We start from the raw sequence: 15,775 nt of genomic DNA, 5'->3' as shown, positions 1-15,775 counted from the left end.
ATGAACTGCTATGGATTGCATTATTGTAATCACCATGCAGACACAAAACTTAGAGCTGATGTTGTAAGCAGGCCACTAGCAATTTATGCAGCTACAAAAATTACTTTGGACAAAGATTTTAGAGAAACCTTTAACAATACAAGGCATGAATAGAACAAGCAAACAACAGGCATCAATCACATCATGGCCTGGGACAATAAACTAGCTAGTGGTGCAGAAATGCACTTCCCCGGCAAGATTCGTTTGAAAACTTCTTTAGAACAAAAACAACATTGTCCATAAGATTTTTATTTATTTAATAATTGCGTTTATTGATTTTGAAAAAAAAAAAAGATATTTAATTAGTTACATGAATTAATCATTCATTATGGAAATGGTTGACAGATTTTGTAAGGCAGATTCCGCTAAAATCGTAAAACGATTAGAAAATTAAACTCCCTTGATGAATAACAAAACAAGTGGGCAGTTATTGTAAGTGAAATTTGAGCTTGGGCTGCACAGGAAACATTTATGAATGTCAAATCAGGCTTAGTTTTTGTATTGGTTCACCATCTCTTCCAGTTTAGCCTGGTTGTATTGGTTCACCATCTCTTCCAGTTTAGCCTGGTTGGGCTCCGAGAAACCATCCAGCTACAACAGAAAACAAGTGATTAAATCATCCAAACAATAACTGGAAATAAATTAAACACTACATGCATATTCATAGAGACATATTTGTAACTTTTTACGGTTAATATGTGACTAATATTAGTTCAATTAAAAGTTTTATGTAGCACTCAGGAAAGACAACAGAACCAACCTTCTTCCCGTTCTTGTAGAAGTGGAATGTTGGCATAATTTTGATCTCAAAAGACTTGGCTACATCCTGAAAAACACAGAATGTAACTTTTATATTGCTTAGGACTTTTTATTGCTCTCATTCTAATGCTTTGAGCTAATGAGACTTGCGGGGCACATTCAGAGCAAGTAATGAAAGCAAAAACAAAAGTGTGACTGAAATGTAACCACACCATTTCATACTTTATTCTAATTCTGCTACCCTCTAGTGGTGCATTTCATGCGTTAAAACAGCAAAAAATATGTAGATGCAATTTTTTTCTGCCTATGTGACTGTTACAGGTACTTCCCTATACAGAAATTTCACATTGTATTGCACATACAATACCTATGACCACACAGCAAATATTTGCCCAACTATTTTACAAAAGAAAACTTAAAAATAAAAAAAAGGTTAGGTGACGAGAGCATTTCTTTTATCCAAAGGGATTTGGGCCTAAACACTATGAGCAACTATGGTTGCAGTAGAATAAACAATAAGATTCATGAAAGAAAAAGCTTTACAAGGAATTCTGACTAGTTTTAACCAACAGATACACGTTACTCAACTGCGTTCCCAGAGAGCAGGCATCCACCTCTGAACAAAAGATAACATGACTGCATTTATTGCGTTCGCAGTCTGATGCGCAAGTAATTTATAATATATGGAAAAAGACATTTACATTACACTTACATTTAGTGATATTTGTATCAGGAAGTGACGATTTTCTCCTCTTTGTCTCACTGGATGGAAGCTGTGCTTTATTAGCAAATGCGATATTCCAATTTTGGTCAAATTTGCAACTTTGGATAGAAATATGGCTATTTTAGGCCTACTCTACCTCATGTCACTCCAAACCCATAAGACTTTCGTTCGGAACACAAACGAAGATAATTATTTTATTTTTTAATCTGAGAGATTTCTGTCTCTCTATTGACTTTTCACTCGAAACTGACACTTCAAAACGTTCATAAAGAGATCTGAAAATAAATCCACATGAATCAAGCGCTTTAATCCAAGTTTTCTGAAGAGGCACGATTGCTTTATATATTGAACAGATTTAATTTAGGCTTATATTCACAAATAAACATTGATCCACAAACATACATAGGGAACTCAAATAAGGTCAAGGGAAGCTCAAACATTATTGACTTCTATGTTTGCAGATGCATAATACAGTTTTGTATTGGTGCAGCAAATTATGTGACATGAGTTGGCATTAATTATTTTATAGCCTAACACTACAGCTCTAACAAAAAAACTCCAATAGAAAACTCACCTTTGCATCTTCCACGTCCACTTCGAGGAAGACCACATTAGCATAGGAAGGATTTTCAGACAGACCCTACAAGCGAGTCAATTAAGTTAATTCCAACAACCCAATGAATATAATGATTCAGATGCAAAAAAACAAAGGTTACTTACTTTGTAAAAAGGTGCAATGTTCTCACAAGACCGACACCACAGGGCTGTAAAGTCAACCACTACAAGCTTATCACCAGCCTCAGCCAGAGCTTTGTCAAAGCCGTCCTGTGAACACAAGTCAATGCTGGATTTCATCACCAATTCCATAAAGAGCTATTTTTAAAAACAAGACAATGCCACTGTGGACCCTTATTTTTATAAAGGCAACAATATGTTTGTAATAAATTACAAAGTCATGATTACATGAATCTGCCTTTAGGCTACATCATTCCAAACTGTGGAGTAAAACCAGCCACTCCACTCACATGCTGTTCCAGACCAGGTTTTATTAGTCTGTGTGCATTGCTTGATGATGCACAAAGCTTGATGCTTTGTCTGCTTTTAGAATTTTCATTAGTGGGGAAGAAATAAACTAAATAGCTACATTTTTGTCAATAATTAATTATTTGCTTGTTTATAGAACTGTTATTTAAAAGGAATATAGTTAATAATGCTTAAATGCGTATTTTGTGCATCTCATTTGCTATTTATAGGCTAGAATTAAACTGGTATACTGACCACATGCCCTGTAATTACAACACAGAAACCACAATGGTAGACCACCTGTCAATATTTTGTAACCTTAAAAATAGGCTATTTATCAGTAACAGGCGTAATTAAACCACATGGTGCCCTAGCTTGCATAAATTCAAACAAATAGTAAGAGGAAGTCAACATGATGACAGTTAATGATGTCCTTGTATAGACCTTATGTAGCCCCGTCCCTTTTCAGCGCTGCGCTCGTTGTCTTTTGACTTCCGGTTTTATTTTCACAGCGATCTTGCGTATTTATGAATGAACGGCTCGTTTTAAAATCTTCCCGGTCTACTGACATTTGTTAAGACACCTGCTTTAAACATTACAATCCTCATGATAACTTTCGTTAACTTTATATAAGTAAATCCACTTCAAAAGCTAATTACTCCTGGACAGCAATGCCGGAATATACAGAGCAACCGCAAAAACGGAAGTTCAAAGACAATATTCTAAAGATGGCGGCGCCCTCGTTTCTCTGGCGCATAAGGTCTATACCGTCTTGCCTCTTTCACTGCGGCAAATTATCGAAAACAAAAAAACTCGGAAGAGTCCAACCCACGTGATATAATGGCGCGCTTCCTCTCATCAGGCCGCGATCACAGAAATAAACAAAATGATACAGGAGTCAGAGTGTGATATATTAGTTATTCAAGTAAAAATCGTTTATGAGAAAACGTTTTTTTTTACGGTAGGATGAGACGACATTGCGTTGTCATAAGCAGGAAGTTGTGTAACATAGTGGCTTGCCAGCTGCCGTAAAACTATGTAACATTATTTCACGTGCATTGGTTCATAATTTTACAACAAAACTGTTGGGAAAGCGAATATGACAGTGATATGAGAGTGGCATTTGGGGGGGCTTTTATCATTTTTAGCTTTCGGCTGTTGTTGTGGCTAGGTAACGTTCGACATTACGTATGGTGTGAAGAACCGGTTAGCAGATAGGCTAAGTAACTATATTTTTAACAACCTGAACTAGCATATTTAATTTTATCCTTTGGTAATACTTTGTGAATTCTTACAAAGGGCTGTTACATTTTCGACAAACTTAATTGAAATCGGTTTGGTGGGCAGCTAAAGGCTCTCGTGCTAGTCAGCAAAACGTGTCATCTCTAGTCATGACGCCACGGGTTATTATTTAAAAGAAAGAGCGTAGCCTGTTTGTATGTAGGCCTATATATGGGCAATTTATATACACAATACTTGGCCTACTAAAATATAATTGATATCATTTTATTGCATTTACATTAGTTGTTTGAAGAGTAAAACATTTTTTTTTTTTTTGGACAAATTTACAACCGGCAAGTCAGTAGGACTAAAAGGGGGAAAAATAATTAATTGGGTCGGTCCTAAATTGACAGCGTCGGTCGGGTTGCGGCAAACAAGAATATTTTTAAGGATGGCCTGATTAAAACACACATTTGCGTATGTGTAATGGTAATTTAGACATACAAATATTGCACATATTGTTTATCCGCTGCCCACCCGCAAGGAGTTCATTATCCGCTCGCATCCCCGCCCGTGAATATTAGGAATGTCACAATCCACCCGTTTTAGCCACTTTTTATGCGGGTACCTATGGAAGTTTTTTCCTAACATAATTAAAATTAAAATGCTTAAAAAGATCAAATAATAAATCAAAGTCTCAAAACAACTGTTCAAATGATAAATCAAATGGTCAAAATATTAAATAATAAATCAAACTCTCAAAATGGCTGCACAAATTATAAATCAAATGCAATTTCATTTCCTCATTCGGATTTGATTTTTAATTTTCATTATCAACCCAGTATAAACCTGTCATAATTAAATCTATAAGTCAATACTCAAATTATAAATCAAATGCTCAAATTATAAATCAAATGCTCAATGATAAATCAAATGCTCAATGATAAATCAAATGCTCAAACGCACATCAAAAATGGCAAATCAAATACTAAAACGCACATCGCAAATGATTAATCAAATGCTCAAATGGAAGCCGGAAATGATAAATCAAATGCAAATGAGGAATGTCAATCAAGTAGTGTGGGCGGAGCTTTGAGAGAGAACGGGCCGGGGTACCTCAGCCACTATCTGTGTACATCATAGACAGTAAAAGAAATGGACACAGCGACCCCATTGGATTCAACGGAGACAAAGTGAAGCCAATTAGAAACTCTTACTTCCTGGGGGTCGAGCGTACTGCGCAGACTCAAACTGAGCTTGACGACGTAGATGTGACGTGAGCAAACCGTCTGTCTTCTAGTAGCTGTGCCAAGAGAAATCTGAATAATTCCCTTCCGAAACTTGCAGAGACGGAGAGTGTGATTAGGAGCTGTCCATGAGCTAGTAGCAGGAGAAACTTTTAGTAGGTGTTCTGATTAATTACTTTGTCATTTCACGTCCCCCCAATTGCCCGCAAGCTTCTCCCCCTGTCCATACGGTAATCTCTCTACTGTGCGACAGAGAGTCGCGTGGTTATGACGCAATCGTTAGCCTATTTTTACAAAAATTGCTTCTAAGGGGCCATAACGTAAGCTACAAGGTAATGAAGCCTTTTATACATTTTCGTGTTTCTTTAGAAATAAATAATGGACAAATGGAGTCTTTAAACGCCTCAGATGTGAAGTTATTCGTTGTCAAAGTGACGCCAAAATGAATGGGAGTCAATGGGATGCTAACAGCAGGTGGGGGTCCGCTAGCCAATGGCGGCGCCCGGGGGTACCTTCAAAATAATAGAAATCCATGCCCCCCTGGTTTACATTTCTGTGTTTACCTCATCGATGACATCCATTTTTTTTTGTATATAAAATGGACAAAAGTTTAATAACTAAACTTTTAAGGGATGCAGCAGAGGCCCTGGAGCAGAGCTCATTGACAACAGGTGAAGCAGTCGATTCTGTTCCCTTTAGGCAATCATACTAGCCTACAAGTCATGCGTAGTTGCCGAGTTACCATACGTAACATCAGAACTGAATACGAGCAAGAAGCACAACTGAATGTACGGGAAGCCGAAAGGTTTAAAAAGTATTTTATTTTTTCCGAAACTTGAAAGTTTATATAAGTAAATGTATATATGTAACATATGTTTTTAATTTTTTAATTACATTTTTTTATTTGAAGTGAGTTTTTCCCCATCTGTCAATTCAAACCAGCTTATTTCTTTTCAAATTGATTTCAGTGCAATGTTTATTAGGTTTAAAGAGGTTCTGAAGGCCCAATGAAAGAAATAGGCTCATTTAAACTGAAATTGCAGGATAGGTTATTTTTGATGTTCTAATAGTTGCTGGCAAGTAAATTATAAGAAAGCTATAGTCCATGGACAAGTATGGGCTTTTTGTTTGTATCAAGTCTTGTTATATCACTATACCTTACTCCTGTATGTGGAATTATTATCTCCACTGTCTAGAATAATTATAATTTAGAATAGATTTTTTTTTATGCCAAATGGGTATATGTGCCTTGAGTTTTATAGCTCATGTTTTCTTCATACATTTTTGGATCCATTATTGGAATGTGACAGCAAAAATAGAAATTCAGGTGGCAATGTTGTGTGGTCATCTCCCCAATTTATAACACCATTTATTAACTTGATTGATTTAATTAGTGCCCTCTGAAATTGTATGTTAATTAATAATGATTAGAATGTTATGTTGCACCCATGCATCTTGCATGTGAAAAATAAGGTAATAATAGCAATATATGGTTTTAGTCATATTTATTCATTTTTATTTCATACAGGAAACATAAAAGGTGTCACCTGAAAATGTGTTTACCTTGTCAATTATTGAATCGACTGCTTCACCTGTTGTCAATGAGCTCTGCTACAGGGCCTCTGCTGCATCCCTTAAAAGTTTAGTTATTAAACTTTTGTCCATTTTATATACAAAAACAAAAAAAAAACAAAAAAATCTATGTCATCGATGAGTGTACACAGATAGCGGCTGAGGTCGGACCTAATTAATGTGATCATTCTTCTGTGTAAATATATTCACTGCAGTAAATGGAAAAATTCTAAGCTGTCATTTAATTGTTTCATCAATGATTTCAAACTTTTTTTTTCATCTCTCCATAAAATTAAAATGTACAAGTCAGCCAAAAAAATACTTTGTGACATAACAGAATTTTTAGTGTTGTACTGCTTCTTTGTTTCTATAGGTTGTTGTACAGGTTAATTTATAGCTCCCCTTGTTATTTTATTTTATTATTATTATTTTTTTTGTTTGTTTTATGTATATGTGGCTGGGTTCGGTTCTTTTTTCTGAATATGCCCCTTATTGTAATCGTTTGTATTGTTTTTTGTTCCTCTGCTAGAGTATGTATCTTGTTGTTGTGTGGTTCAAAAAAAAAAAAAACCGGCTGAGGTACCCCAGCCGTTCTGTCTCAAAGCTCCGCCCACACTACTTGATTGACGGCTCATTTCCGGCTTCCGTTTGAGCATTTGATTTGCCATTTTCGATGTGCGTTGGAGCATTTGATTTATCATTTGCGATGTGCGTTTGAGCATTTGATTTATCATTTGCGATGTACGTTTGAGCATTTGATTTGCCATTTTCGATGTGCGCTTGTTTGAGCATTTGATTTATAATTTGAGCATTTGATTTATGATTTGAGCATTGACTTATAGATTTAATTATGACAGATTTATACCGGGTTGATAATGAAAATATCAAATCCAAATGAGGAAATGAAATTTCATTTGATTTATAATTTGTGCAGCCATTTTGAGAGTTTGATTTATTCTTTTTAAGCATTTTAATTTTCATTTTAATTATGTTAGGAAAAAAACTTACATAACGTGGTGATGGAAACATAGCTAGTGTTGAATCAAGCTATCGCTCTTACCTGATCTTCAATGATGATGATCATTTTATCGTTTTACTTCTGCCTCGAGCTCAGAGAACAAACCTTCCTCAACACGCTCGCCCTGAAAGTACTAGTAGTGATGTTACATATGACACTGAAGCTTCGATGCGCGTATCACACAAGCAAAACAATTTCTAGTGAAGCCCCGTATCGGGGTGTGTATTGGTTTACTAGAGTCACGTGATCGATGACATACGAAGCCTCACTTTCTCTCCAGTCACGTGCGCGTTTCGCTCGTAATTTGGTGTTGGTATTTGGGTGGGATTAGGGGAGAGGGGTGTTGGTGTTTGGTGAATGGTTTGTATTTAGAGCAATGGCAACAGCCAAAAATAATTAAAAACTTTATCAACTTTCTGTCATTCCTACAGTTGATTAAGCACTATCAGTAACAAGTGTCATATGCACAGATGATCCTATCAGACAATGTCCTTATTAGAGAGAGAGAGAGAGAGAGAGAGAGAGAGATTTGAAAACACATTTTATTACCATAAAAAATTATTTCATTACATCATTCTACATTAAGACAAAAAACAAAAACAAAAACAAAAATATACATACACAATAAAACCACCCTTTAACCCTTGTGTGGTGTTCATATTTTTGTTACTCAGCCAGTGTTCGTGGGTCTGGTGGACCCGCTGCATTTTTGGGTTTTTAATTCAACACAATCAAACAATTTATGTTAAAATACTCAACAGATGTTTACTTAATCCCAATTACAAGCAATATAAACAGCATATATGGTCAATATTTTCTCTTTACCTTTGATCACATTTAAGAATTGCAACCTCGTGTGGGAATGCCAGGAGTAGAAGCACAAAACTAACTCTTGCACTCTTTCACACTTACACACAATCTCTCTCTCACACGCACGCACACACACACTCATGCAGACACATACACACACCCACAACACACACACCCACAACACACACACAGACACACACAAAACACACACATGCATATACACACACACACACACTCACTTGGATATGTGGTGTATGGTCACTCTCCATAGGCATAATGGTTTTTCTAATGTACAAACTGTATAATCTGACCCCCTACACTAACCCTACCACTAAACCTACCAATCACAGAAAACTTTTGGCATTTTTTGAATTTCAAAAAACACCATTTAGTATGTTTTAGTATGAGAACACAGATGTCGTCATAAACCATGTTTACGTTGTAATACCCATGTCATTATACACATTTGTGTCATCATAAACCATATACAAGAACATACACACACTAACAGCAGGCCCTGACAGGAGGAGGACAGAGTAAAGGTACACAGGACCTACAATTTCCACACTTTTATTAGCCCCGGGTCCAGTGGACCCGAACATCCTGTGTGTAATATAAATGTGTAGGGGGGGTGTACAGTGTGTTTTCATTAAAAATGTGTTCTGATATATATTCCTCACAGAAAATGAGCCAAGGCCAATGAGTCTCAGTTTGAAAAAATAATTAATTGTATCATTTTTCTTTTGATAAAAAATGGAAACGGGTCCAACAGACCCGAACACCATACAAGGGTTAAACTGCTATTCATAAATAACACCATAAAATACTCCTTTACTGCAAACAAATAGCAAAAATTAATGTCCCTTCATGAACAGAACATAATACCTCTCCACTACACCATCTCATTTCAAACAATGACAAATCATTCATAGCCTTGAAATAATTAAAATCTGTAATTATTCTTGACTTGATTACATTGGAAAAAACCATCAATACATCATGTCCAGAAATGTTTTCAATCTTATTCTTCCTACTCACATATATTGCCATTTTTGATTGGCCCAAAACAAAATTTAACAACTGACACACAGGAGCCTTTCTCTTGACATATTTAAAACCACAAATAAACATTTGCATAGAGAAAGTTTCATCAAAAGCCTTAAAAAAAGACTCTACAACAATAAATAATGGTCTCAATCTATCACAAAACATAAAAGCATGAAAAACGGTTTCCCTCTGAGAGCAGAAAGGACAATCAGAGCCAATCTCTGGGTTTATCACAGAAATAAAAGCATTCACGGCTATAACCCCATTCCTACAGTTGATTAAGCACTATCAGTAACAAGTGTCATATGCACATTTAATAACAGATAATCCTATCAGACAATGTCCTTATTCATGAGAGAGCGAGAGCGAGAGAGAGAGCGAGAGAGAGAGCGAGAGAGAGAGAGAGAGAGAGAGAGAGAGAGAGAGAGAGAGGAGAGAGAGAGACTACATTAGATCTTATTGAATCATACAAGCTCATTTTATATTTTAATTGTCACACTTTAATGGGTAAAATAATTTATTTAAAGGTATAGCGGAGGATCTTTCCGAATTTTAGATAAGACCCGCCCTCTCCACTTTTTGAAAAGTTAGATTGATTCACCAGAATGATTGACAATTAGGAGGACCAATAGTATAGGTGATCCACCCGGAAGTAAAAAAATCCTCCGCTATACCTTTAATGAACAAATCAAACACAAACATGCCAGAGCTTCTAACACTAGACAGGGGGAGTAGTATGAAGCTGCAGACTCGGAGCCTGCATCTACAGTCCCGCACCCAGAGTCCCGCATTCTCAGACCCCTCGTTTTTCGAGACAGCGCCTCCTATCAAATTGGATCGGATAAACATTTGAAGAACTTAAGCCGAAACGTGAGTATCGTCAATTTTATTTAGCGAATCATACTCATTCGATTTCTTTTTTAATCAAACTACTTTATAGCTCATCGATACACCAACATATGAATAGTCCATTTAATATTTAGTTTGTAACAAAATTTGAGCCGTTAATGTAGGCTATGTTTTTTCGCCGAAAATATTTTGATAGCTAACGTTAGCCTTTAACCTTGGACTTTTTGTAGACAAGCCATTGTAAAAATTTACTAATAATCTAAAAAAATAATAAATTATAAAAATAATCAAATTTACTATGCCTTCACTATGTAATAACCAGTCTATATTAACATGTGAGCTAGAATGTGTCATTTGGCCTTTTGTTTGGGTTCCTTCTTTTAATTTGTATTGACTGAAATGTTTTATATATTAATTAATTTATTTATATGGACAGGCCATCATTCATGGCCTATATGAGATGCAGGCATTATCCTGGCAGGAGGCTGAGGAGGTGTTCCTCTGTGGCCCTATTCACTCTAGGTATGCTTGTAATTTGCATTTGCAAAAAAAATATATTATTTATTATTACACAATATTTTTGACAATGGCATTCATCTTTTATTTTAGTGAAGTCGAGGAATTTGACAGTGATTGCAAAAAAAGGAAAAAAGAAGGAGCATTCGCCCACCAGAAAGTAATTATTATGCATTTACATTACATTTTACATTTATTCATTTAGCAGACGCTTTTATCCAAAGCGACTTATAAATGAGGAGGTTTTTTTATGCAATTAAAGACGAAAAGTAAAGTCACTAACACAAGTCTTTCTTCCTTTTTTCTTTGCTTTGTCCTGTTTACAGCAAGATGATGTTTAGGTGATCGTTAAATAAAGTACAGAATTGTTTATTATTGGTGTTTTGTCTGTTCTTATTTGAGTTTTGCTTTGCATTCAAAATATCAAAAATGTCAGCAATGTTAGGTTTTGTAATGTTAGCAAGGTATAATGTTAATTAGACCATTATAGGTTGAACTGAAAGAAAAATTCGAATTTGAATTAAAAAAAACATTGTAGCAATATAATATCACATAATATTTTTCAGAAGAAGTAAAGCATGCTAGTTGACTATTGCTCTCTAAATTAGTAGTTTTAGGGGACGTTATCAGATAAAAGAAAGGTCACTGGATAAAGTTAGTAGCGCATAACAAACCACGAACACTTGACATGCAGTTTATTAGACATTTATAAATCCCATTGTGCTAAATCAATGCTGTGTGTGTGTGTGTGTGTATGGGTGTGTAATTGACAAATAAACCTTCAAAAATTTTGTTTTTTAAAAATCTCAAAATCTTTTAAAAACTGATGTAACGTATATTTGAGTCATGAACTTTGACTTTTTGAAATTTAAACAAGTTTTAGTTGTAGGCTTAAATATTTCTAAGTGTTTAAATTCAACTGACATGGAAAGTGTACCAACCTTGTCACGGTGGGATAATTGCAAAAAGGTGTGAGGACTCAAGTGCAGGAGAAATTAAGTTTATTTATAAAGGAAACACTAAACACAAAACAAAACCCACAAGGGGGAAAACATAACTAATAAATACCAAACAAGAACTTTCTGGAGGATCACGGGGAACAGGAAACATTAGACAACGTACCAACACAGACTGCAAACAAAGAAGGGACTTATAAAGGGAAACTAATCAGAAGGGAACAGTGGAAGAACTCAAACAATAATCAGATAACAAGGGGGAGGGATCAGACAATGACCTGAGCACATGGCCCAAAATAACAAAACACCCATGTGCAGCACAAGACAGGACAGGCATGTGACAAACCTACCCATACTTTAAAGCAGTTTTTACCAGTATTAGAGAGATCTACAATCCTTTTCACTCATCATTAAAGGAACACTCCACCGTTTTTTGAAATAGGGCTTATTCACCTTCTTTCCTACATTTAGATAGGTGGGCAAATGCATTTTTGTCTCAGTGCATGCATTGTTTTAGTTTGACAGGGTCGGCGCTAGCTTAGCTTAGCATAATGAATGGAATCCTTTGTTGCCAGCTAGCATGTCCTGAGTAAAAGTGATATAAAAAAAATAAAAAAAACACCTAATTACTTCTTGTGGCCTGCGTATTCACAACAAGTACAAATAGCGATGCAGATTAACACTAGGCGATTTCCTAGGCAGATATTGACTTATATATTAAGGACTATATTAGGGGGAAGCACAGGCGAAGCACTGCTACTTGGGCGTGATATCTCTGCACCCAAGTAGCAGTGCTTCGCCTGTGCTTCCCCCTAATATAGTCCCAAGTCAATATCTGCCTAGGAAATCGCCTAGTGTTAATCTGCATCACTGTTTGTACTTGTTGTGAATACGTAGGCCACAAGAAGTAATTAGGTGTTTTTTTTTTTGTTTTTTTTATATCACTTTTACTCAGGACATGCTAGCTGGCAACAAAGGATTCCATTCATTATGCTAAGCTAAGCTAGCGCCGACCCTGTCAAACTAAAACAATGCATGCACTGAGACAAAAATGCATTTGCCCACCTATCTAAATGTAGGAAAGAAGGTGAATAAGCCCTATTTCAAAAAACGGTGGAGTGTTCCTTTAAGGCTCCTCTGGACAATGCATTATCCTGTATACTGTAATTACCATAATAAAATAACCATGTTTGCAGTTGTGCCACCCTGACATGCAAATTCCTGGACAAAAGTCTTTCAATTATCTCAACAGCTTTAAAACTACTGAAATTTATTAACTTTGTTCATATGAAAGGTTCAAATGATGCCATAGAATTAAATTTTTTATTCTTAAGACACCATTTGAGTTTTTAGACTGTTCATTTGTGCGGACAGTTGCTACTATAGTATGAATCAGTGAAGGAATGAGTTTTGACTTAGAACACAAGCCTTTGATGACAAATTCAATTGACGTTTCAAAAACTTAATTGTAAAAATGACAACTGAATAAATGTTTTTTGGATAAAATGGTGTTTGTTTTACTTAATTGATTATTGTCGCTTAAACGAAGGTTATTAAACCGTTTTTACTTCATTTTATAATTATATGGTGAGTGTTTGATCAAACACGTATATATGCCTTTACAGCAAAAACATTTGCTGTACCATTATTATAAAAATAACATTACTTTTAGTTTGTATGTACTTTAAATGAAAGTACAAAACTAGTATGACTTTAATAGTGTCAGGAGACATTTTTATCTTTAAAATAATAATTTAAAGGGGGGGTACAATGGTGTTTCATGTATTCAGAGTTGTTTACAGTGTTAAAGAGATGGATTCTCATGCTTAACATGGCTAAAGTTTAAAAAAAATATTTTGGACGAATAACGGAGAATTTCTGTGCCGAAAATCTTACTTCCGGGTTGGTACAAGTTTTGGCTGATTTTTTTCGATCGTGGATCTGATGACGTAGACCAGAGTGGAACTCCTTATATAAGCATTTCTGTGCGTTCACACCGCCGGCGGCAAGAGCGTCAAAGTGGCCGGAAGCCATTCATTTTCAATGAGAGCCGGCGGCGAGCTCCGGCGAGGGCGGCGCGGCGCGTCTTGGACGGCGAGAGGAGTTGAAATCAAGTCAACTTTATGGTAATAAGCTATGACGCGGTTCGGCGGCAACCAGCGGCAACCAATCGGAATGTAGGAGAGAAGCCAAGATGGCGACCGAGTAAGTCTGTTACTGCTGAGCTCCTGGTTTTTGAAGAAAAACTGCATTCATCTATAATCGGACTATCTCTTATGACTTTGAGATCGATCTAATGTCACCGCCTGAGAAGAAAAGAATGCACAAGAACAAGAAGAACCTCATACCTGATACACAGCCAAATAACACTCTGATAGCATCGTGTCACGATTATGATAGAACTATGTCGACAGTTGAGGTATCCATGTCGGAGGATCACTTTCCCGGGCTACCTGTGACTCCATGTGATTCCCCAGCGGCAAAGAAGGCTCTCTATAGTGCAAAACACGAGCCCACATCCCAAGACAACGTCGTCATTACCCTTTCCCAGCTTATTAAGGAGCAGGCTGACTCCATAAAAATTCTGGTGAGTGAAAACTCCAAAAAAATTGATGGAAACGCACTGAAAATTGAAGGGCTGAAGAAAAAAGTGGACTTTATTTGCAGTGAAGTTAAAGAAGCCCAGCAGAGAGTTAAAAATGTTGATGGCCGCCTAAAAGAGGAAGAAAAAAAAGTGGCGGCGCTTTTAACTCGCGTGTCTGAAATGGAGACTTACTCAAGAAGGTGGAACTTGAAGGTCTATGGAGTGGCCGAAAACTCTGGAGAAAACGTGAAGGAAAAGGTTACAGAGCTTTGTCGGAGTATTCTGCCAGATGACAAATTGACGCCAGCGATCGACGTTGCCCATCGCATTGGGAAACTTACACCAGCCAGCTCTCGGCCGAGAGCCATCATCATCAGATTCTCCCAGAGATCCTACAGAGATGCTCTATGGAAAGCGGCAAAAAATCACCCCGTCATACGTGATAACAAACTCCGTTTTGTTGAAGATCTCCCGCAACCTGTCAAGGAGGCTAGGCTGAAGTTGTGGCCTTTGGTGAATAAGGCGCGTAGTGAAGGTAAATCGGCTTATTTTGTGGGAGCACGGGCTTTTATCGATGGTAAGGAAATCACTTGAAGATCTGTGCTGACATTTGCCCGAAATCTCCGGAATAATGCTCTTGTTTTTTCTTTTTTACTACCTTGTTCTGAAGCCTGATCCTTAGGTTTAATTTTTGAGGATCGTTTGGTATGCAGCTTATATGTTCCCTGAAAGATCACACTTACTGACCAGCAACGTAAAAGATTTTTTTTTTACCTTTTTTTCTATATAAACTTGTTGGTCTTCTTTCTATTGATGGGACGCAAAAATATGGTCTTAAATATCCACCATATAACTTTTTTTTATTTTTGTATGTGCAACTGGTGCTCAGTATAACATTGTTTGTTATTTGTTCCGTTGTAATTAAACCATAAGCCTTTTCTGTTCGTAAAATTTCATTGTCTATAGTGTCTTTAAACGCCAGGGGATTAAGAAATATAACTAAACGTAAAGCGTTATTTTTATTTGTTAAACAGTTGAACACAGATCTCTCATTTTGTCAGGAATCTCACTCAAACTCAAATGACGAACATTTTTGGAGATCTCAGTGGGGGAACGAGTTATGGTTTTCTCACTGTTCAGAAAGATCAGCTGGAGTTTTAACATTGAAGCATAAGTATAATGGTGACATTTTGCACACAGATACTGATCCAAAAGGGCATTTTATCTGCCAAGTGGTTGATTATAACAAGATTGTTTTAATCACTTTCAACATTTACGGGTATAATTCTAATTTAGAAAACATCCAATTATTTGCTAATATAGAAAATATACTCAAGTATTGGCTAACAAAATTTCCAAACGCTCACATTTTACCTGGAGGAGACTTTAATGTTTCTCTAAACTCTGAGA

At 36.3% G+C, this 15,775-nt stretch overlaps 1 protein-coding gene and 1 long non-coding RNA gene across 3 annotated transcripts; one reads left to right on the top strand and one right to left on the bottom strand.

Moving 5' to 3' along the window:
* Positions 1-272: 272 nt before the first annotated feature.
* Positions 273-7,830, bottom strand: LOC311082684 (thioredoxin-like). 2 transcript variants are annotated; one of them, XM_084113689.1, is made up of 6 exons: positions 7,646-7,830; positions 2,243-2,347; positions 2,097-2,162; positions 800-865; positions 604-630; positions 273-567 (listed from the first exon to the last, which is right to left on the bottom strand). In XM_084113689.1, exons 1-6 carry the CDS (start codon positions 7,667-7,669, stop codon positions 529-531), a joined length of 327 nt encoding a protein of 108 aa, XP_083969815.1. In that variant the 5' UTR covers positions 7,670-7,830; the 3' UTR covers positions 273-528. The 2 variants fall into 2 exon arrangements, with proteins under 2 accessions (XP_083969815.1, XP_083969814.1); XM_084113688.1 differs by having other exon boundaries at positions 273-630.
* A 2,363-nt stretch (positions 7,831-10,193) lies between these two features.
* LOC311083634 lies at positions 10,194-11,195 on the top strand. Its single transcript, XR_014606335.1, has 4 exons — positions 10,194-10,330; positions 10,746-10,831; positions 10,919-10,985; positions 11,152-11,195. It is a non-coding gene; the product is annotated as an uncharacterized lncRNA (long non-coding RNA).
* Positions 11,196-15,775: the final 4,580 nt, after the last annotated feature.

Source organism: Abramis brama (genome assembly GCF_963993115.1).
Source record: "Abramis brama genome assembly, chromosome: 1".
Classification (NCBI taxonomy): Eukaryota; Metazoa; Chordata; class Actinopteri; order Cypriniformes; family Leuciscidae; genus Abramis; species Abramis brama.
This window is presented reverse-complemented; position numbering and strand designations above follow the sequence as displayed.

Excerpts from the sequence above, each read along its gene's own strand:
- LOC311082684 (XM_084113688.1), bottom strand. The coding sequence starts at position 7,669 with ATGATCATCATCATTGAAGATCAG. Across the intron at positions 2,348-7,645 it reads TCATCATCATTGAAGATCAG|GACGGCTTTGACAAAGCTCT; the intron begins GTAAGAGCGATA and ends TTGTGTTCACAG. Across the intron at positions 866-2,096 it reads TGGACGTGGAAGATGCAAAG|GATGTAGCCAAGTCTTTTGA; the intron begins GTGAGTTTTCTA and ends TGTGTTTTTCAG.